At 52.6% G+C, this 22,751-nt stretch overlaps 1 protein-coding gene across 1 annotated transcript; it reads left to right on the top strand.

Annotated features, from left to right (window-relative positions):
* The first annotated feature begins 4,644 nt into the window (after positions 1 to 4,644).
* On the top strand, positions 4,645 to 5,676 carry ZNF648 (zinc finger protein 648). Its single transcript, XM_030952969.1, has one exon. It carries the CDS (start codon positions 4,645 to 4,647, stop codon positions 5,674 to 5,676), a length of 1,032 nt encoding a protein of 343 aa, XP_030808829.1.
* The last annotated feature ends 17,075 nt before the right edge of the window (positions 5,677 to 22,751 follow it).

The raw sequence follows: 22,751 nt of genomic DNA on the forward strand, positions 1-22,751 counted from the left end.
TAGGAATCATATATTGCAAGGAAATGGATGATTCAATTAGTTTTCAGCCTTCTCCTTGAGGATTACAACTGATTTTTGTGTGTGTGTGTGTGTGGCTGGAAGAACTCATCAAGGCTGATGGGAAAGGCTCAGAATGCAGAGTTTAATGAAATCATGGGCTCCTAGATGCAACATGTGAAAGACAAAGCAGAAAACATTTAAATACCTCAGTATTAGGAGGAAAAATCAAAATATGTGGAAGTTGATAGAGCTAAGTGTGTTTGTCTGAGGACCAACAGAGCAAGATCTCTGAATTTTGTTGTTGTTTTATGTTAAAAGGGAAACACTGACAGAGTGTTCTGTGTTATCAAAGCCAGAGGGGAAGTTTGGGGCTGTGCTGATGGATTTGATGAGAGTGTGGACACTTTTCCAGTCTGGGTGTGGGGTGTGTCCATGCTGGTTTTGTTGCCCTGCACAGAATCCCTTCTCTGTCTCATCTCAGCCCAACAACAGCAGCCACGAGGCCCTGCCTGGTGCTGCCTGGGGTCTTTGATCTCACCCACGAGGCATCATTTGCAATGCTCTGCATTATTTATCACCACTGAAGTATTTTCAATTAAACTGACAGATTAAATACTAACTTTGCCTGGCAGATAATGAAATTCTTGTTTCTTTCCCGAGGAAGCTGACGTGAAAGAAGCCAGACACGGCTGGGCACAGGAATTTGCACTGCCTGAGAGTTTCCACATTTCCTAACAAGTGAGCACTGTGTGATACCACAGGTGGGAGGCAGGCTTGCTTCCTGGTGCTGACAGTTGTCACAAAGGTGAGGAACACCCAGGTGATCCCACAGAAGCCTCACAAAGAGTGGGAAGCTGGAGCTGATGGAAGATTCCTCACCACCTTCCAGCCTTAGGTGCACCCTGTGAGACCTTCAGTCCAACAGGAAACCCATATGGAGCTGCAGTGCCAAGAAGAGGAGACCTAAAAATTTCCTACCAAAAGTGTGATTGAAGCAACCCACCAGCCCTGACCTGCAGCGTGGAGATGAATATTGAGAATTCTTCTCCTCTGAACACTCTGAGGAACCTCAAGGGAGGATAAGTGGGGATGAGGAAAACATCATTTTTATTGATGCTTTTGAGGAGGAGCACATGGACTTTGGGCTTTTCCTCCATGATCCCTCAGAGGAAGGACATTGCTGGCACTACACCATTCCTTGGTGGTTGTGATAAAACACAATTTGGAATTTTAAAAAACAATTTTAAAAATTCATAATTTTTAAAAACAATTTTTAAAATTAATCATCTTGGCCTTACAAAAACATGCTTGGCTGTGGGGATGTGGGCGCATGTCCTTATGTATTCCTAGAGTTTTCCTTATGAAAAGGGGAAGGGGTGTGTGTTTGCCTTCTATGAGGGATGTGGAAGGGGCGTGTGATTCTGTGCATCCTGGGTTTACGTGGAAGATAGCCTTTACCCTGCCCAGCTAAGTAAGAAACATCTAAGCATTTAAATTCTGAAAAAAAAACCAACCCCAAACCCCAGTAAAAATAACAAATCTTCTGAGCTGTTTTGGCTTTTTTTCCTAGTTTGGGAAAGTTGGAATGACAGTTCTTCCCCTGCAAGGTTTGCCATTCCAAGCAGAGTGTGGGCTCCTCATGGATTCAAGGACTGTCATTAAAGGATTGTTGCAAACTTATTTTTGAAGTGCCTCATCTGAAGGAACTGAACTGCCACTTACTCTGCTCTCAGAAGGAACTTGATTTTCCATGTGGAAGGAGTAGGTACATTTCTCTTCCTCATCCTCAACTCCCAGCAGAGCAGTTTCTGGTTTCATGTCTATTTTTAGCAAGATCTGTGCAACCACAAAAATAATACAGAGCTTGGAGCATTCTTCTATACCATATCTGCATGCTGGCAATGTACACTCTTGTTCATTTGTCATCTCAGTTCTGTATTTGCTGCAAATTGTGGAGCCCATTTCCCAAAGCTGGAGGAGTTTTGCTAGGAAAAGGCAGTGCAAAGCTAGGTTTGTTCTGGGTTTTTTCTCAGAGCTGGGTTTAAAGCTGGAGCAATCTCCATGAGATTACACAGAGATGTTGGAGAGTGGTTTCAGCTGTGGACCATGATCCTGCTGTGGCTTTGGCAAAGGCAGGTGGGATCCTTGGATGGTTGGCAAAGGAGTTCTCAAGGAACTGGCGCCACTGTGCAAGGCTCTGATGAGGCATTGCTGAAGATGCTGAATGCCCTTTTGGGTGCAAAGACTTTCAGTAGGAAGTGGAACACAATCCTGCGAGGTGGATTGATCCCTCCTAACAGGGGCAGAGCTGTTTTTTTCTGACAAGTCAGGGCCTGAGAGGGAATCAATCCCTGCCACACTCCTGCAGGAAGATGGATGCACAGTTATTGCCATGGTGAGAGGCACAGGGGACACTCCATGAATTGCTGTGGGCTGGAGCGGAGGGACAGAAAGGGCATTGAACGTGTTGGGGTGAGTCCAGAGAAGGGCATCAAGGTGATCAGAGGGATGGAACACCTCTGCTATGAGGAAAGGCCAAGAGAAGTGGGAGTGTTCAGCTTTTGGGATGACCTAGTTGTGGCCTTGCAGTACCCCAAGGGAGCCTATATGAAAGATGAGGCAAGACTATTTGCAAGAGCTGGAGTGACAGGACAAGGGAGAACGGGTTCAAATTAAAAGAGAGTAGGTTTAAATTAGATATTGGGAGATATTTTTTTCCCTGCGAGGGTGATGAGGCCCTGGCACAGGCTGCCCAGAGAAGCTGTGGCTGCCCCTGGATCTCTGGAAGTGCCCAAGGCCAGGCTGGATGGGGCTTGGAGCATCCTGGTCTAGAGAAAGGTGTCCCTGCCCGCGGCAGGGGGCTGGAACGAGACGACATTCCGAGCCATACCATTCCATGATTCCATGAACAGGCTCCTGGAGCACCGGGATCCCCGAGCCGGGGCGGTAGGAAGGGTCCGGCCGCGGAGCCGGGCGGGGAGAGGTGGCCGGGGAAGGGACGCGGTGGCCAGGGAGGGGACACAGTGGCTGGGGAGGGGACGCGATGTCCGGTCCCGCCCCGCTGCTGGCAGCTTCAGCCCGGCCGAGCCGCCACTGCGCCGGTGCCGCTGCCGCGGGCTCCGCGCCGGCGCGGGGGATGCGCGGGGGATGCGCGGGGCCGCACCGGGACCCGCAGCGCTCAGGTAGGGCCGGGGAACACGGAAAGGGCACCCGGGAAAAGTTGGGGGGTCATACTGCCTGGAACAACAACAACAAAATTATTATTTTAAAATATATATACATATATATGTATGTGTATGTATTTTATTGTTGATATTATTGTTTTTCAGCCCACGTCGTGGTTTCCACACCCCCTATTTCTGGGTGGCCGTGGTTATGGAGTTTTCTTAAGCCAAGCAGCGCCAGCATCCCCTAGAAAGTTTTCCCGCCCCAAAGGCATCGGGAGCTCAGCTGGAGGGCTGGAGGTGAGGAATACTCCTGTTAGCAGCTCCTTATTAAATTGTCGGGAATGGCTGGAGTGGGGGTGAGTCGAGCCACGCTGTTCCAGGCAGTGACTAATGAGGACTAATCCAGATTGTTTTCCATGTCTCCAGCAGAAGAAAGCGTGGCTTGTGCTGCTGATGGAGCCAGCCTTTCTGGAATGTGAATAAGAGCTTTCACTTAATGCACATCGCTGTACTGCCTTGATCACTGCACTTGATAAGCCTGCCGAAACTAAATAGGCAAGTTTTACATTTATGTACGCGTGTAAATGTAGAAACATTTATGTTTTTACATATATGTGTTCATTAATATGTATACTTATATTCAGAGATGTCTTATCCCACCTTCCAGTGCTTAAAGGGATTTTACAGAAAATATGGAGAGCAACATTTTACACAGATAGAACAAAGGGAAATATTTTTAAACTAAAAGAGAGGAGATTTAGATTAGTTATTAGGAAGAAATTCTTCACTGTGAAGGTGGTGAGGCCCTGGCACAAGGTGCACAGTGAAACTGTGGCTGGCCCATCCCTGGAAATGTTCAAAGCCAGGTTGGATGGGGCTTGGAGCACCCTGGGATAGTGGAAGGTGTCCTGCTCATGGCAGGGGGTTGGAATGAGATGGTCTTTAAGGTCCCTGCCAACCCAAACCATTCTGGGATACTGTAATTTCTCATCTTTAGGAAAATTTAAAATCAGAATTATCAGTTTGTATTTGGTAGTGAAGGCTGGCTGATGAGAGTGGATTTAACTTTATTGAACATTGTCTATGCTTTATGTGCTGAATGTATATTTTCTACATATCCAATAGTAGATGATTCTGTTTCTTTTGCATATCTAATAGCCTGCCCCTTTCTTTGAATCAGAAAAATACCTTCACTGTTCTAAATTTATAATATCAGAAGAAACACTGATGAAACAGGTGTTTTATTTTCTAGGGAGGACTGTCAGAAGAGCTGAGAATGAGATGGACTTAGCATGAAGGACAAAAAGTTCTGGGTGATGATGAGCTAGAGTTTTAACTTCGAAGAACACAGTGTTTGCATCACAGGATGGATGTGAGTGAGAATAACATTTGTGACACAGGGGGGAAGAATTCAAATTATCCCAGAAAGGCCACAGAGCAGGTGGGCCACAGCTGTAGGCCACAGAAGGAGGTGGACATGAATTACTCCTGCAGTCCTCCTGGAAACTCTGCTGGACCTGCAGAAAAGCAGGAGCTTTCCTGTGGAGACAAAGAAACCTGTGACACCTACTGCCAGAAACAAGGTGAGAGCCCAGCTGGGGAGTTTCCCCCCTCCAGCACCAGCTTCCACCTGCAGAGAGAGGATGAGGATTTAGATCACTGTTCCTCTGAGCACTCCAGGAAACCACGGATGATAACAAAACTCCGTGAGGACAACGGAAGCGCCGCTCTGGGAGATGTGCTTGGTGAGGAGCTGGAGCCTGTCCCCGAGGAAGCTCTGCCCTATCGATGCAAGAAGTGTGGCTCCTCCTTCCGTGGAGTGAGCGAGCTGCAGGAGCACAGGCGAGCTCACCTGCTGGAGAACTCCTACCGCTGTCCCATCTGCGCCAAAGGCTTCTCCCGCGCCGCCAACCTGCGCATGCACAAGCTGATCCATTCCAGCGAGAGGCCGCACAAGTGCCCCGAGTGTGACAAGGGCTTCATCCGCACGGCCGACGTCTGGAGGCACCTGCGCAACGTGCACAAGATCGAGCGCTCCATGGTGATCCTGGCCAACGGCATGGCCAGGAACCCCTGGTCTGTGGTGCACCACGGCCAGCAGCACAATGCTGAGTGCCCAGATCAGGCTTGTCCTGCAAACCCAAAGTCTCAGGAGGATGACTTCAAACCTTACGCGTGCCCAACGTGCGGTAAAGGCTTCGATAAGCCCAATCTGCTGTCCAAGCACAAGGTGATCCACCGGGAGGACAAGCCCTACAAGTGTCAGGAGTGTGGCATGGCGTTTGTGCAGCTGCTCAGGCTCAAGAGGCACCAGCAGACTCACTCTGGGGCACGACCCTTCTACTGCGAGGAGTGTGGAGGGACCTTCACCCGGCTGGCATCGCTGCAGCGCCATCACCGCATCCACACTGGAGAGAAGCCCTACTCCTGTAATTTCTGTGGGCATTCCTTCACCGAGTCAGGGACCCTACGGAGGCATGAGCGCACACACAAGTTGGACAAACCTTAATTTGGGGTCTCTGTGGTTGCTTTTTACCTGAATGAGGTCTGCTCAGATGGGCTGGAAAAGCACCCTGTGGTGTGTGCTCTGCCCAGTCCAGACCCACTGCCCAGCATTGCTGCATCACAGGGACCTCTGGAAATTGATTGCACGGCTGGGCTTTAAACTGCTTTGTATGAGAAAATAATCTAATTACCCCTGAGTAATGAAATGGGAGACTTGAGGAGACTGAAAACACTCGCATGTGCTTGCTCTGTCTCTGCTGGACTGGCAATGCATCCGCTTTGGGCAGGATCTGCAAGCAGAGGCTGGGAGACTTCACTGGATAAATTGGCCCTGCCCTTATGAGTGTGATGATGGCTCTTTGACACTGGGTTTGGAGATCTGTTAACTCACTAAGTTAGAACACTCCAGAGTTGTCTCTCTGTCCCTTCTTTCCTTGTATTTTGCCGAGTTTTTCTTTCTGTTACACTTCTTTTTATTTGGAAGGGAAAGTATCATGTTGGTTATTAAAAAAAAAAACAAAAAACAAACTCCACTTACAAACCAGTTCCTTAATAAACACAACAGTTACCAGCTGTATTTCAGAATGTTTCTATACTTTATGCACTTTTGAGTGATGGGTTAATAATGGGGAAAGCTTTTTTTTGGCTATGGTCGTGCATGCTCTTGGGGTGACACTTGTGTCTCTGACGGAACCATGCACACTAAATCTAACCAGCTGAGTATTGTGGAAGGAAATGTTTGAGGACACAAAATTCAAAGAGCAAAAGGCCAAATTGAAGCCACTCTTGCTCCTCATTGCACAGGAGCCTTCTTCATTTAAATGTTTTCACTCATAGGGAAGCTTCCTATAACAAAAGCAAGTTCTATGGTGTGTCCAAGTGCTGCCCAAAGTGTCTGTCAGACTCTTCACTTTGATTTAGATTCAAATGGTTAGTGAAGAAAAATTTCCTTAGGAATTAGCCTGGCAGACTTGGGCAGGTGATGACAAATCCTCCAAGGCTGTAACTGCTGTAACTGTAATGCCTCAGTGTCAGCAATGGGGCTTTAACTTTGAAACTTAATAATGACTTTAAATTTGCTCTTAACCACTGTGGTAGAAGCATCCAGTTTGTCCTGAAGTTGCAGCCTGAATTTCTTTTCCATGTCAGAAGGTTTTGCTTCTTTGCTTCCTTTTTCCTTACCAGCTGCCATATTTCATTAATTTCTTTCCAGGGCTTTCTGCCTTTTCAGTGGAAGGTTGTGCAGCAGAATGAAGGTGAAGCTCCAGGGTAATGTATGTTTGCATTTATTATCAGGTTATTTAATATAAAGTACTGGTTGTGCTGTTTGTTTCCATATTTCATAGAATAAAAAGGGACATGGCAGCTCAGCACCTCCCACCTGTGCAGCAGCTGAGCAGGTGTCACACAGCGGGTTCTGTTGTGTTTGATGTCAGGTTCTTGGCTCAGATCAAGATCCACCACTGCTCACAGCAGAACTTTAGCTTGATTATACATGGGAGACTAATTGGTGTCACTAATGGATCATTTCCACTTCATTCCTCAAAGACATCTCCAGATAAGGGAACCAGTGTGCATCCTGCCCTGAGGGATGTGTTCTGTAGTCTGGGTGTGTTTGTAATTCTGGGATGGCTGGGCCCTGAGTGAGAATTCTCCAAACTCCCCTCTGCAGGAAGCTCCAGTTCGGTTTTAGGTTTGCAAAGGCCTTTGATGGGGCTCCTTAGCAACAGCTCAGTCTTTTCTGAAGGCTGTGCAGCCTCGAAGAGAGGAAAGATCTTTGCATGGAAAGAATCCTGGCTGGCTGTGGGTGAGTGACCTGCAGAGGGCGGTCACCAGTGATGCTCTGTGGGGACCGTGCTGTTCAGCACCATCTGAAGTGACCTGGAGAAAAGGCAGACAGCAAAGTGACAAAGCTGTTCCAGAGGCTATCATGCATTACGTTTCCACACTCATTTTCTAATCCCATTTTAAAGTTATCAGCTCCAATCTCCCCTGTTCATCATCCTGCTTTTCCTTTGGGTATGAGGATGGTCCTGCTGTAGGGTGGTTTAATATTCATTTAAACTGCACCACTTATGCACACCTTTATGTTGTGTGACAGTTCTGCTTAGGCAGTTAAGGTAATTGGGAACATCCAGTTATTCTGCTTTTTAGTACTAGCAGTCAGTGGAATTTGTACCTCTGGCATAATGGTGGAAGTATTTTGAGCAGAGATCTGTTAGATGGGAAGAGTCAATGGTTGGTGAAATGAAAAGTACCAGGCTTAACTAAAAAGTTATTAAAAAGACACTTGCCTGGAAGGTTGACTTGCAAATAAAGTGCTTGGATGTGTGAAAGGAGTAATTAAAATGTATGATAGTTTCTGGGAAAAGCGTGTAGAACTTGCCTCAAAGAAACTTCCACAATTCCTGTGCAAGGTACAGGAAACCCCGTGGAGCTTAATTTAACCCAGAGATCAGCACTTCTGCACTTCACATTATTCACATAAAGGTTTGGAAGTCTCTCCTACACCCTGACCCTCTCACAGTGTCAGTCAGAGTGGGTGATAGCCTAAAACAGACACGGCCAGTCATGACATGTAGCTGATATGGGGCAGATAGACCTGTTCTGCAGCATTAGGGAGGGTTTGAAGGGTCTGCTTTCAGCAGAAGTAATTTTTCTTTGGCCAGAGGGGCCAGAATATCTGTTAGCTCATTTGGATCTGAGGAGGCCATGGAAGACACAATTCCTTTGGCACTATGCTCACAGAGCCATCACTGCCAGGGCATTACAGGAAGCCCTTGGATGTGAGCTGGAGGACACAGGGCTGGAGCCCTGAGCTAGGCAGAGGATCTTGATTTGACCACTGGATAGTATTTGTCAACAATGAAACATAGAAATACCCTTTGCTTTTTGCTGTTTTTCCTGTTGCTTCCTTATATCACTTCTGCTGAATTCATTTCCATCACAGAAAAGAGTTCTCAAAACTAAGAAGGTAGAATAGCTCCAGCCCTGAAGATTCCAGGCCCTCACTGACCTGGAATCACCAGACAATCCTTGGCAATTGGTACTGTTCTCTTACTTTGTTAACAAAGATGTTGATGGTAAATTTGCTAACCTTTGCTACCAAAGGTGTTGAAGGTAAGTATGTCCATGATTGAGGAGTGTAGATACAGCACTTTGATGAAAGGAAAAGCTGCTGCTGGTACAATCTGTGCTCCCCTGCATACCATCCTCCTCCTCTTCCACTGCTTGTCTTCTCCTGGCAAGGAGAAGTCTGAAGCAGGAGTCTCCCATGTAAACAGGGAGCACCAAGCAATCCATGATTTGTCAGTTAACCCCAGCAAAGGGCACTGGTATCTCTGGAGGAGGCAGCTTTTATTTCAAGTGAGGCTTCATCTGCCTCTGATCTTGTGGAGTTTCTGTTGGAACAAGGAGCTCCCACTGCACTTTTCCTCCTTCCAGACTGAAACTGAGCAGGGGCTGAGCTCTCATCAAGAGAACAGCAGACAAAGAGCTTTTTTTTTTTTTTTCCCTAGGATAACAATCTGGAAATAGAAGGAGAACGATGTCTTTTTTTGGATTATTTCAGCTGTCGGATGCTTTGAGCAGTAAAATTGCTGTGGACTTGTGCAAAGTTAGAGCCATCTTCAAAGAGCAGGCCTGGAATGGGAGCAAGCCCTTGAACCAGCTAATACAGGTCTCTGCACCAGAGTGCAGCCCACTTGTAAATTCCTTGTGGGATGTGCTGCTGAACCGCCCCTGCTCCGTGGGAATGTTGTTTTCCAGAGGAGAGTGTGCTCAATGTGCTACTGAAGTTCATGTAATGGCTTTCTTGTTTTTCTGCTTGAAGAAATCATGAGAGCAATAAATTCCTTTTCTCATTAAGGGATATATTGGAATTGTTGTTCCAGTGCTTTCCACCTGAGAGCAGGAACAGTGATTTGTTTTGTTTCTCTTCAAGCTGCCAGCACACATCCTGCTGGCTGCAAGGGATTCTTACGGAATGGCTCAGTGACTTCCGTGGTTTCTGGCCTGGAATGTTTCCAGAGATGAGGCATCCTCTCTGGACAATCTGTGCCAGCATTTCACCACCCTCATTAAAAAAAAAAAATCTTCCTTAGAGCTAATATATGGGAAAAGCAGGGCACTGACACCACACTGCCTCAGCTACTGGCACCAAATCCAGAAGACTGGGGTTGTTTTTCACCTGGTGCAGTCTTTTAGACTGTACATGGCATTCATAACTAGATAAGAGAGTATTTATCTCCAATTTAGTCAATTGAGATGTAACAGCAGCTCTAAAATAGCTACAGCACAGGGGAGCTCATGAAAACACAAATAATATTCCCAGGTTTACCTACATAATTTCCTTCTCTGTTTGCAGACTGTGACACAGCATCCAGCCTGTAATGATCACACAGTGATCACTGCAAGAGTGAAAAATACAGCTGGGTTCCCCCATCCTTGGCAGCTACAATTCTGTAACAATAAAAGCACAATTATTAGAAGCACATTTCTATATTATCAGTCATAGATATATTCCCATGCCTTCAATAGCATTGCATGGCCAGGTGGTCAGAGACTGGGGCTTGGCTCTTCAGCAGGTTTTGACCATGTGAAGGGCAGAATAAGAAATGCACAAGAAACATCTGAGCAATGTGGGATAACCTCCCGAAGTGCAGGGGGCAGTGCTGGCAGCAGAGCCCTTGTTGGTCCTGCATCCAATAAAGGTCTGAGCCACCAAAACACAAGGGGAAAGCCCTTCCTCTGTTCCGTCCCCAAAATGGAATCAGGTGCTAGGAAAGACCTTTCAAGCCAGTGCAATAAACCAGAAAAGGAAGCTCTGAGCCCTTCATGGGAATCACTTGAGCAGGGAAACCTTGCTGGCAAAATGTTGTTGGTCACCAAGTGAGGCTGGATAAACCAGGTACCAAGCACTAAATCTCTCTCTCCAGGGGTTTCGAAAATCCCTGGCTTCTGGCATTTGGGGATGCAGCAATAACTAGAAACTAATTACAAGAAAGAAAGGGGGAAAAAAAGCCAAAAATTCTTCTTGCCCTTTTATTCTTTGCAGCAGACAGGTGAAAAGAGTATTTTGCCAGCAGTAGCTCTGAATTATTTCACAACTGCACATCCCTCTTGTGCTGCAAGTTAGAAATGACAGTTTAATTCTTTTTTAATTGCCTCATCTCTAAGGTACCTAAAAGAAGCCGTTTTTGCCAATTATTCCTGGGCACTGAAAGCAGCTGATTGCTGGAAAAGCAGTCAGTACTCCTCTACTTTGGAAAGGGGCTCTGCAGAGAGGAGAGTGAGGGGTGCAAATATTTTTGAAATGACTCTGTAGTTCCCTCATTCGGTGTGCTCAGTGTTTGTGCGGGTTTTGTGTTTTGCAGTGCTTATCTGGCTGGCAAAACAGGAGGCTTTGGGATTTTGTTTGTGTGCATTTGACGCTCTTCAAGCTTCCCAGGCTCCTCACCTGCATGAGGGCAGGAGGCCTCTGGGGCTCCTGCACTCCCAGGGCCATTCCTGCAGGGACCTGGATTTTTGAGCAGGAGAGGGTATAAGGTGTGAGGAGCAGAGCAGCTGGCAATTGTTTCTGAATGGAGGCATCTTTGTCCTTGCTCACATCAATTCATCCTTAGATCTGACCTCCTTTCTCCTTCTTCTCATGGCTACAATGTTCATTTGAAAGCAGAGATTTTTATTTTCTGCACTCGGTTATCGATTTTCTTGCACTTGCAGAGCAACCAGGAAACAAAGTGCAGATGTTATGAATTACAGAGATGCTGGGGCACGGCCAGCTCTCAGATCTGTTCCTCCTGGTAGCTGAGGAGCTCCCATTTGCAAAGCCAGGCAAGCACTCCTTCCCTCAGAGATCCTCCAGAATGACCTCTGCACCAAGCCAGCACTCTAGGACGAGAACTGGGGACAAAAGAATGGGGTCCTGCATCCAACAAATGCCTTGTGCTGCAAGGTACAAGGGGCTTGGTGTGCCCTCATCCCTCCCAGCCCAGGCAGCGCCTTTCTCCTCTGCCCCACATCACACACACTGCACCACCCTGGGGACCAAAAGGCTTTGGGCTCCAGGATTTCCCCCCAAATCCATGACTACAGGGCAATGAAAAGAACAAGCACTTGTGATTTATTCATCTTGTCCTTTTATTTCAACAAAAGCATCCATCAAACCATTGTAACTTAGCAAAAGCTACAACTCAATGGACTAAGGAACATATTCCAGTCTAGTGTAGAATAATATTGTCTATCAAAACCAAAAAGGGCTTCCTAAAAATTTTCAATAAAAGAGGTTACCTCGAGTTCAAGCCCTTAGGACTTTTAATGTAAATCCCTTGGCTTTTTAATATCACATCCTATTTTGAACCCAACCTGTATTTCATAAATTAAACAGGGATATATGGCATGAGATGGCCTTCATCCTGTTATCTTTATTTCTAGCAGGGTGCATTACAAATTTCTACAACCAGGAGTTTCTGCAGAGTCTTCAGGCCATGCTGTGGACAGTGCTGGCCCCTCTGCAGACAGTCCTGGGTTCCTTGGAGCCAGAGCCCTCCGCGGTTGGAGGAAGTGAAAGGCATGGCTCAGCTTCTGTCCCTGCAGAAGCTAACCCTAGCACTTACCCTAACCCTAAGCCAAACCGTAACATGAACCCTAAACCTAACCCTAAACCTAAGCCTAGCCCCAACACTAAGGCTCACCCAAACAGGAAGCCTAACCCTAACCTTAAACCTAACCCTAATACTAACCCTAAGGCTAACGCTAAGCCTAACCCTAATCCTAACCGTAGCCCACTGGGAGCTTCCAGCAGGCTTGGCGAGGGGCTGGGGAGGCAGACCTCTGGACCCAGGCCTGGAGTCGAGGCCTCTGCGCCGCTGTGAGGGGCTCTGCTGGGCAGGGCCGGGCCTTGGCCTGAGGCTGTGCACGGGTGAAGGTTGCTGTGCTCAGCCCCGGCCTCGCCTGGCCTCACAGGAGGCCTCACTTCTCCTTCTCTGCAGCTCTGGTCTGGGTCCTGCTCCCCCTGGGACAGCTCTTTGGGGCTGCTCGCTTCCCAGGCCTCCTCCTCACCATCTGGGGCTGTCGGGACAGCCCCCAGTGCTGCCCCTGCCCCCTGCCCACCGAGAGCTTCCAGCGGAGTGGGCGAGGGTGTGGTGGGGCAGCTGGAGCCCTGCGGGGAAGCCGCCCGGCTCTGTGCCCCTGCGGCGGGGGCTGTCGCTGCCGCCACTGCCTCCATGCCCTGATGGAGGCGCCGCTGTGTCCCCCGCTGCTGGCTGCGTGGCCGCAGCACAGCCGCCACCCTGCTGAGGATGGCACGGGAGCCGCGGCGCAGCGAGCGGCGGCCGAGCCGGGCCGCGGGCCCCGGGGCTGTGCGGGGCCGCTGCCCGGCTCTCTGCTGCCGCCGCCTGCGCGCCAGGGCCAGCAGAAGCTGCTGCCTCTGCCACCTCTTGTGGCAAGGCAGTGGCACGCACAGGCGGCTCCCCGTGCTCAAGAGCTCCGGCCAGGGCAGCAACTGCTGGCCGGGCGTGCCTGGGAGCTGCCAGGGCTCGAGATGTGCTGGGCAGGTCCCCAGCCGCCTCTTGCAGCGGCGTGTCAGGATGCCCCAGGAGCTGTGGGTAGCGCGGGTTCACCCAGATGGTGCGGATAATGATGGCACTGCCGTCCTCTGACAGCTCCTGGCTCATCCTGTCTTCCCCGTTGGCCGCCGGCTGATCTCCGCTTTGGGGAGTAAGCTCCAAGTGTCCTGTGCCTTTGCCTGACACCAGAGGTTTTGGTTCCTCCTCACAGGACACATAGGCGCTCTCATCCCCGCTGCTGCTGCCGCTGCCCTGGACCTGCTCCGAGCTGTCCCCCTCCTCGCTCAGCAGCCCTGCCAGGAGGATCTCTGCTGCTGCTATTGCCCACTGCCTGCGAGCTTCCACCTGGCTTGGGGAGGGGCAGGGGGGCAAGAGACCCAGAACTGCTTCAGAGCTGGAGTCCTCTGCCCAGCTGTGAGAGGCTCTGCTGGGCAGAGCTGAGGCTTGGCCTGAGGCTGTGCACGGGGGAACGTTGCTGTGCTCCAGCCCGGCCTCGCCTGGCCTCACAGGGGGCCTCACTTCTCCACCTCTGCAGCTCTGGTCTGTGTCCTGCTCCCCCTGGGACAGCTCTTTGGGGCTGCTCGCTTCCCAGGCCTCCTCCTCACCATCTGGGGCTGTCGGGACAGCCCCCAGTGCTGCCCCTGCCCCCTGCCCACCGAGAGCTTCTAGCGGGGTGGGCGAGGGTGTGGTGGGGCGGCGGGAGCCGTGCGGGGAAGCCGCCCGGCTCTGTGCCCCTGCCGCGGGGGCTGTCGCTGCCGCCACTGCCTCCATGCCCTGATGGAGGCGCCGCTGTGTCCCCCGCTGCTGGCTGCGTGGCCGCAGCACAGCCGCCACCCTACTGAGGATGGCACGGGAGCCGCGGCGCAGCGAGCGCAGCAGAGCCCGGCCGCGGTCCCCGGGGCTGTGCGGGGCCGCTGCCCGGCTCTCTGCTGCCGCCGCCTGCGCACCAGGGCCAGCACAGGAGCCACGGTGCTCCTCGGCCTCCCGAGGTGCTGCCCATGACCCACAGCCCGACATCTGTACGGAGGACGAGAAGGATGAGCATGAGGGGCCCCCCCGGGGTGGAAACGGCCCCTCTGGCGGCGCAGCTCCCTCCCTGATGCCAAGCCCGGCCTGGCCCCGAGGCAGCTGCGTCCTGCCCATCCCTCACCCTCTGCCCCCGGCGAAACACCAGCCACTTCTTCTTGGCCTTCTTGTCGGTGCTCATCTCCTTGTCCGTGGACATCTCGGAGTCGCTCCGACACTGCCGTCCCCCGGGAAGATGCTGTCTCCTGATGGAGCTGCTCTCCTGGGAGTGGCAGCCCCGGCCTCTTTGCCCCTTTTTATACTGTCCTGGTCAGGGCACGCCCCCAAATGTCACAATGGGGTCTGGACACACGCAAGCCCCACGTCACAAAGGGCAACGGTCTGGGTGGGGTCCCAAGTGTCCCCAAGGGATCTGGGCACAGACCAGGAGTCCATCTTTCTCACTGTATAACACAGAGTAATACACAGGACAGCTCACAAGGTTCAGGACGGAAAGGAAAAGAATCTGCTGATGAGCTGTTGGAATAGAATTTTGAAACCAAAGTGAGCAAAGACCCGTGATGGCCTGGACTGCTTCAGTGTCTCTTTGGCTTCAGTTGAATTCAAAAGATTTCCTTCCTCTAGCCATTGGAAGTCCTACACTGCAAACCCTTTCAAGTGTGCCTTTTCCTTGTTGTATCTTTGTCTAAGAATACCACATTTGGTTCATCTCATGAAAGGTACGAACTGCTCAAATGCTGCTCTGAATTGCTGTGACGTCTGGGCTGAAGCTGGGTTTAGTTGTGATTGTGGTCAGGATCCCTTAGGCTCAGTTCTGTCGTGATATGAACTGATGCAGTAAGCTTGACTTAAGAGTGGCATGGGCTAAAGGAGTCCGTCTTTGAATGCTTCTAAATATTTCACCTCCCTTTCTGCAGCTTTTCTGGGCACAGCTGCAGGTCCAGGCCCTTGAGGCAAAGCCCAGTGTGTAAATTCCTGTTGCCATTCCTTCGGGACATTGGTAGAATGTGGTTGTTTCTGTTAAAGGGTGGTTTCCCCAGGCTGTATGCCCTGGGCTTGCATGAGAAGGAAAAATGAGGATGTTCACAGCCCCTGGACATTAAGAAAAAAAGACAAATCAAACCAAGCCCTGCCGCCGCCGCCCGCACTCTCCTCAGGCCCCTCCGTTCCCGCCTCCTGCCCTGAGGGCCGTGGGGGCGGGACGGCGTCCTGAGGGCAGGGCCGGGGTCGTGTGGGCAGAGCCCGGATCGTGTGGGCGGTGCCGGGACCGTGTGGGCAGAGCCCGGATCGTGTGGGCGGTGCCGGGACCGTGTGGGCAGAGCCCGGATCGTGTGGGCAGAGCCCGGATCGTGTGGGCGGTGCCGGGACCGTGTGGGCAGACCCTGGATCGTGTGGGCGACTCCCGGTTTCCCCGGGCAGTGCCTGGATCATGTGGGCAGCTCCTGGATCCTGTGGGCAAAGCCGGGATCCTGAGGGCAGCTCCTGGACCCTGTGGGCAGCGCTGAGATCCTGAGGGCATCGCCCGGATTGTCCGGGCAGAGCTTGGATCCTGAAGGCAGTTCCTCAGTCCTGTGCGGAGCACCTAGATCGTGTGAGCTGATCTTGGCTCCTGTGGGTATCACCTGCATCCTGAGGGCAATGCCCAGATCGACCAGGCAGCACCCGGACGTGAGCACAGTTCCCTAAATGTGTGGGCAGTGCCTGGATCCTGCGGGCAGCTCTTAGATCCTGAGGGCAGCACCCGGCTCCTGAGGGCAGTGCCGGGATTGTGTGGGGAGCGCCCAGATCCTGTGGGCAGCCCCCGTCTCCCTCCCTAACACACCACCATCCCCAGTTCTGGAACATGGTGACTTCTCATATCCATACAACTGGTGAGAAACCACATAACGGCGTGTGACTGTGTAAACTACAAATTCCTGGCAGAGGAGGTGAATGGCAAAAGCATCAGCCACCTTCCCTGAGCCCAGGCCAGGGCCGACAACATCCACAGCCCTGGGGCAGTTCGTGTCCGCTTCCTGAGGGAATGTTTCCCTTCAGTTCCTCATGCTTCAGGTCAGAAGAAAGGGTGAAGAGAAGTCGGACCTAAGGGATACATGTTTACTTCCCCTGGATGAGCACACTGCTCCCTACACGCAGGGCAAGTACCCCCAAGCACAGGACCTGATGTGTGGTTTTAAAAGCTTGAGCCTCAGCACATCCTTATGGCCCTGCTGGAGGTGAAACTGTTGCCAGGATCCTCCAGTCATGCTAGCACACATGAGAATACCAGTCAGGGAGCACAGGTACAAAGACAGATCTGCCCTTTATCTGCCAGGTCTAGTTGGCTGTGCTCAGTGCTGCAGAATCAAGGTTGGGAGTTGCCTAAAGCTCCTCAAGAAGCTGATGGATTTTTGCCCGCACTAAAAAAGTGTCCCCTCTGTTCAGATGATATTCAAGGACTGTGACTTTGAAGTTAAATGCAGAACTCTTCCTTGTTTAGTGGCTTGGGCAGCCTTGCAGTTCTTGGGAAGTTTAATGCAGATTCCCTCAAAGAAGAAAGCGTTTTCTAGGGAAAATACCTGGGTTTTTTTCTACCAAAACAGAAGAGTCTCAGGGCCTTTGGACTCCCTTTAGGTGATCCAAACTTCCAGTTGTTCATCCCTTTTGGCCCAGTGAAAGGACTGTCATGAAATTTCATCTCGGGTATGCAAACCCACTGCTACCTGCAAGGAAGTCCCAGATAACTCATCATGAGGGGACCATGAGCTCATTTGAGATACTTCAGAACATGAAGAGAGATGATTCCAAAGTTGTGCATTACCCGGTCTGGAAAGGAAGGTGCTAAAAAGAGAAAAATGGACACAAAAGAATGGGGTCTAGCATCCACCTAATGCCTTGTGCCACAAGGCACAGGGGCTTGGTGTGCCCTCATCCCTCCCAGCCCAGGCAGCGCCTTTCTCCTTTGCCCCACATCACACACACTGCACCACCCTGGGGACCAAAAGGCTTTGGGCTCCAGGATTTCCCCCCCAAATCCATGACTACAGGGCAATGAAAAGAACAAGCACTTGCGATTTATTCATTCTGTCCTTTTATTTCAACAAAAGCATCCATCAAACCATTGTAACTTAGCAAAAGCTACAACTCAACGGACTAAGGAACATATTCCAGTCTAGTGTAGAATAATATTGTCTATCAAAACCAAAAAGGGTTTTGATAACAATTTTCAATAAAAGAGGTTACCCAGAGTTCAAGCCCTTAGGACTTTTAATGTAAATCCCTTGGCTTTTTTATATCACTTCCTATTTTGAACCCCAACCTGTATTTCATAAATTAAACAGAGATAGATGGCATGAGATGGCCTTCATCCTGTTATCTTTATTTCCAGCAGGGTGCATTACAAATTTCTACAACCAGGAGTTTCATGCAGAGTCTTCAGGCCATGCTGTGGACAGTGCTGGCCCCTCTGCAGACAGTCCTGGGTTCCTTGGAGCCAGAGCCCTCCGCGGTTGGAGGAAGTGAAAGGCATGGCTCAGCTTCTGTCCCTGCAGAAGCTAACCCTAGCACTTACCCTAACCCTAAGCCAAACTGTAACATGAGCCCTAACCCTAACCCTAAACCTAAGCCTAGCCCCAACACTAAGGCTCACCCAAACAGGAAGCCTAACCCTAACCTTAAACCTAACCCTAATACTAACCCTAAGGCTAACGCTAAGCCTAACCCTAAGCCTAACCATAGCCCACTGGGAGCTTCCAGCAGGCTTGGGGAGGGGCTGTGGGGGCAGCGCTCTGGAAGCAGGCCTGGAGTCGAGGCCTCTGCCCTGCTGTGAGAGGGGCTCTGCTGGGCAGGGCCGGGCGCCTTGGCCTGAGGCTGTGCACGGGTGAAGGTTGCTGTGCTCAGCCCCGGCCTCGCCTGGCCTCACAGGAGGCCTCACTTCTCCTTCTCTGGAGCTCTGGTCTGGGTCCTGCTCCCCTGGGACAGCTCTTTGGGGCTGCTCGCTTCCCAGGCCTCCTCCTCACCATCTGGGGCTGTCGGGACAGCCCCCAGTACTGCTCCTGGCCCCTGCCCACAGAGAGCTTCCAGCAGGGTGGGCGAGGGTGTGGTGGGGCAGCTGGAGCCTGCGGGGAAGCCGCCCGGCTCTGTGCCCCTGCGGCGGGGGGCTGTCGCTGCCGTCACCGGCTCCATGCCCTGATGCAGGCGCCGCTGTGTCCCCAGCTGGCAGCTCTGTTGGCGGATGACAGCCGCCACCCTGCTGAGGATGGCACGGGAGCCGCGGCGCAGCGAGCGCGGCCGAGCCGGGCCGCGGGCCCCGGGGCTGTGCGGGGCCGCTGCCCGGCTCTCTGCTGCCGCCGCCTGCGCGCCAGGGCCAGCAGAAGCTGCTGCCTCTGCCACCTCTTGTGGCAAGGCAGTGGCACGCACAGGCGGCTCCCCGTGCTCAAGAGCTCCGGCCAGGGCAGCAACTGCTGGCCGGGCGTGCCTGGGAGCTGCCAGGGCTCGAGATGTGCTGGGCAGGTCCCCAGCCGCCTCTTGCAGCGGCGTGTCAGGATGCCCCAGGAGCTGTGGGTAGCGCGGGTTCACCCAGATGGTGCGGATAATGATGGCACTGCCGTCCTCTGACAGCTCCTGGCTCATCCTGTCTTCCCCGTTGGCCGCCGGCTGATCTCCGCTTTGGGGAGTAAGCTCCAAGTGTCCTGTGCCTTTGCCTGACACCAGAGGTTTTGGTTCCTCCTCACAGGACACATAGGCGCTCATCCCCGCTGCTGCTGCCGCTGCCCTGGACCTGCTCCGAGCTGTCCCCCTCCTCGCTCAGCAGCCCTGCCAGGAGGATCTCTGCTGCTGCTATTGCCCACTGCCTGCGAGCTTCCACCTGGCTTGGGGAGGGGCAGGGGGGCAAGAGACCCAGAACTGCTTCAGAGCTGGAGTCCTCTGCCCAGCTGTGAGAGGCTCTGCTGGGCAGAGCTGAGGCTTGGCCTGAGGCTGTGCACGGGGGAACGTTGCTGTGCTCCAGCCCGGCCTCGCCTGGCCTCACAGGGGGCCTCACTTCTCCACCTCTGCAGCTCTGGTCTGTGTCCTGCTCCCCCTGGGACAGCTCTTTGGGGCTGCTCGCTTCCCAGGCCTCCTCCTCACCATCTGGGGCTGTCGGGACAGCCCCCAGTGCTGCCCCTGCCCCCTGCCCACCGAGAGCTTCTAGCGGGGTGGGCGAGGGTGTGGTGGGGCGGCGGGAGCCGTGCGGGGAAGCCGCCCGGCTCTGTGCCCCTGCCGCGGGGGCTGTCGCTGCCGCCACTGCCTCCATGCCCTGATGGAGGCGCCGCTGTGTCCCCCGCTGCTGGCTGCGTGGCCGCAGCACAGCCGCCACCCTACTGAGGATGGCACGGGAGCCGCGGCGCAGCGAGCGCAGCAGAGCCCGGCCGCGGTCCCCGGGGCTATGCGGGGCCGCTGCCCGGCTCTCTGCTGCCGCCGCCTGCGCACCAGGGCCAGCACAGGAGCCACGGTGCTCCTCGGCCTCCCGAGGTGCTGCCCATGACCCACAGCCCGACATCTGTACGGAGGACGAGAAGGATGAGCATGAGGGGCCCCCCGGGGTGGAAACGGCCCCTCTGGCGGCGCAGCTCCCTCCCTGATGCCAAGCCCGGCCTGGCCCCGAGGCAGCTGCGTCCTGCCCATCCCTCACCCTCTGCCCCCGGCGAAACACCAGCCACTTCTTCTTGGCCTTCTTGTCGGTGCTCATCTCCTTGTCCGTGGACATCTCGGAGTCGCTCCGACACTGCCGTCCCCCGGGAAGATGCTGTCTCCTGATGGAGCTGCTCTCCTGGGAGTGGCAGCCCCGGCCTCTTTGCCCCTTTTTATACTGTCCTGGTCAGGGCACGCCCCCAAATGTCACAATGGGGTCTGGACACACGCAAGCCCCACGTCACAAAGGGCAACGGTCTGGGTGGGGTCCCAAGTGTCCCCAAGGGATCTGGGCACAGACCAGGAGTCCATCTTTCTCACTGTATAACGCAGAGTAATACACAGGACAGCTCACAAGGTTCAGGACGGAAAGGAAAAGAATCTGCTGATGAGCTGTTGGAATAGAATTTTGAAACCAAAGTGAGCAAAGACCCGTGATGGCCTGGACTGTTTCAGTGTCTCTTTGGCTTCAGTTGAATTCAAAAGATTTCCTTCCTCTAGCCATTGGAAGTCCTACACTGCAAACCCTTTCAAGTGTGCCTTTTCCTTGTTGTATCTTTGTCTAAGAATACCACATTTGGTTCATCTCATGAAAGGTACGAACTGCTCAAATGCTGCTCTGAATTGCTGTGACGTCTGGGCTGAAGCTGGGTTTAGTTGTGATTGTGGTCAGGATCCCTTAGGCTCAGTTCTGTCGTGATATGAACTGATGCAGTAAGCTTGACTTAAGAGTGGCATGGGCTAAAGGAGTCCGTCTTTGAATGCTTCTAAATATTTCACCTCCCTTTCTGCAGCTTTTCTGGGCACAGCTGCAGGTCCAGGCCCTTGAGGCAAAGCCCAGTGTGTAAATTCCTGTTGCCATTCCTTCGGGACATTGGTAGAATGTGGTTGTTTCTGTTAAAGGGTGGTTTCCCCAGGCTGTATGCCCTGGGCTTGCATGAGAAGGAAAAATGAGGATGTTCACAGCCCCTGGACATTAAGAAAAAAAGACAAATCAAACCAAGCCCTGCCGCCGCCGCCCGCACTCTCCTCAGGCCCCTCCGTTCCCGCCTCCTGCCCTGAGGGCCGTGGGGGCGGGACGGCGTCCTGAGGGCAGGGCCGGGGTCGTGTGGGCTGAGCCCGGATCGTGTGGGCGGTGCCGGGACCGTGTGGGCAGAGCCCGGATCGTGTGGGCAGAGCCCGGATCGTGTGGGCGGTGCCGGGACCGTGTGGGCAGACCCTGGATCGTGTGGGCGACTCCCGGTTTCCCCGGGCAGTGCCTGGATCATGTGGGCAGCTCCTGGATCCTGTGGGCAAAGCCGGGATCCTGAGGGCAGCTCCTGGACCCTGTGGGCAGCGCTGAGATCCTGAGGGCATCGCCCGGATTGTCCGGGCAGAGCTTGGATCCTGAAGGCAGTTCCTCAGTCCTGTGCGGAGCACCTAGATCGTGTGAGCTGATCTTGGCTCCTGTGGGTATCACCTGCATCCTGAGGGCAATGCCCAGATCGACCAGGCAGCACCCGGACGTGAGCACAGTTCCCTAAATGTGTGGGCAGTGCCTGGATCCTGCGGGCAGCTCTTAGATCCTGAGGGCAGCACCCGGCTCCTGAGGGCAGTGCCGGGATTGTGTGGGGAGCGCCCAGATCCTGTGGGCAGCCCCCGTCTCCCTCCCTAACACACCACCATCCCCAGTTCTGGAACATGGTGACTTCTCATATCCATACAACTGGTGAGAAACCACATAACGGCGTGTGACTGTGTAAACTACAAATTCCTGGCAGAGGAGGTGAATGGCAAAAGCATCAGCCACCTTCCCTGAGCCCAGGCCAGGGCCGACAACATCCACAGCCCTGGGGCAGTTCGTGTCCGCTTCCTGAGGGAATGTTTCCCTTCAGTTCCTCATGCTTCAGGTCAGAAGAAAGGGTGAAGAGAAGTCGGACCTAAGGGATACATGTTTACTTCCCCTGGATGAGCACACTGCTCCCTACACGCAGGGCAAGTACCCCCAAGCACAGGACCTGATGTGTGGTTTTAAAAGCTTGAGCCTCAGCACATCCTTATGGCCCTGCTGGAGGTGAAACTGTTGCCAGGATCCTCCAGTCATGCTAGCACACATGAGAATACCAGTCAGGGAGCACAGGTACAAAGACAGATCTGCCCTTTATCTGCCAGGTCTAGTTGGCTGTGCTCAGTGCTGCAGAATCAAGGTTGGGAGTTGCCTAAAGCTCCTCAAGAAGCTGATGGATTTTTGCCCGCACTAAAAAAGTGTCCCCTCTGTTCAGATGATATTCAAGGACTGTGACTTTGAAGTTAAATGCAGAACTCTTCCTTGTTTAGTGGCTTGGGCAGCCTTGCAGTTCTTGGGAAGTTTAATGCAGATTCCCTCAAAGAAGAAAGCGTTTTCTAGGGAAAATACCTGGGTTTTTTTCTACCAAAACAGAAGAGTCTCAGGGCCTTTGGACTCCCTTTAGGTGATCCAAACTTCCAGTTGTTCATCCCTTTTGGCCCAGTGAAAGGACTGTCATGAAATTTCATCTCGGGTATGCAAACCCACTGCTACCTGCAAGGAAGTCCCAGATAACTCATCATGAGGGGACCATGAGCTCATTTGAGATACTTCAGAACATGAAGAGAGATGATTCCAAAGTTGTGCATTACCCGGTCTGGAAAGGAAGGTGCTAAAAAGAGAAAAATGGACACAAAAGAATGGGGTCTAGCATCCACCTAATGCCTTGTGCCACAAGGCACAGGGGCTTGGTGTGCCCTCATCCCTCCCAGCCCAGGCAGCGCCTTTCTCCTTTGCCCCACATCACACACACTGCACCACCCTGGGGACCAAAAGGCTTTGGGCTCCAGG

This window comes from Camarhynchus parvulus, chromosome 8 (genome assembly GCF_901933205.1).
Source record: "Camarhynchus parvulus chromosome 8, STF_HiC, whole genome shotgun sequence".
NCBI lineage: Eukaryota > Metazoa > Chordata > Aves > Passeriformes > Thraupidae > Camarhynchus > Camarhynchus parvulus.

Bases quoted from the DNA above. Each gene is read 5' to 3' on its own strand.
- ZNF648 (XM_030952969.1), top strand. From the start codon at position 4,645: ATGAATTACTCCTGCAGTCCTCCTGGAAACTCTGCTGGACCTGCAGAA.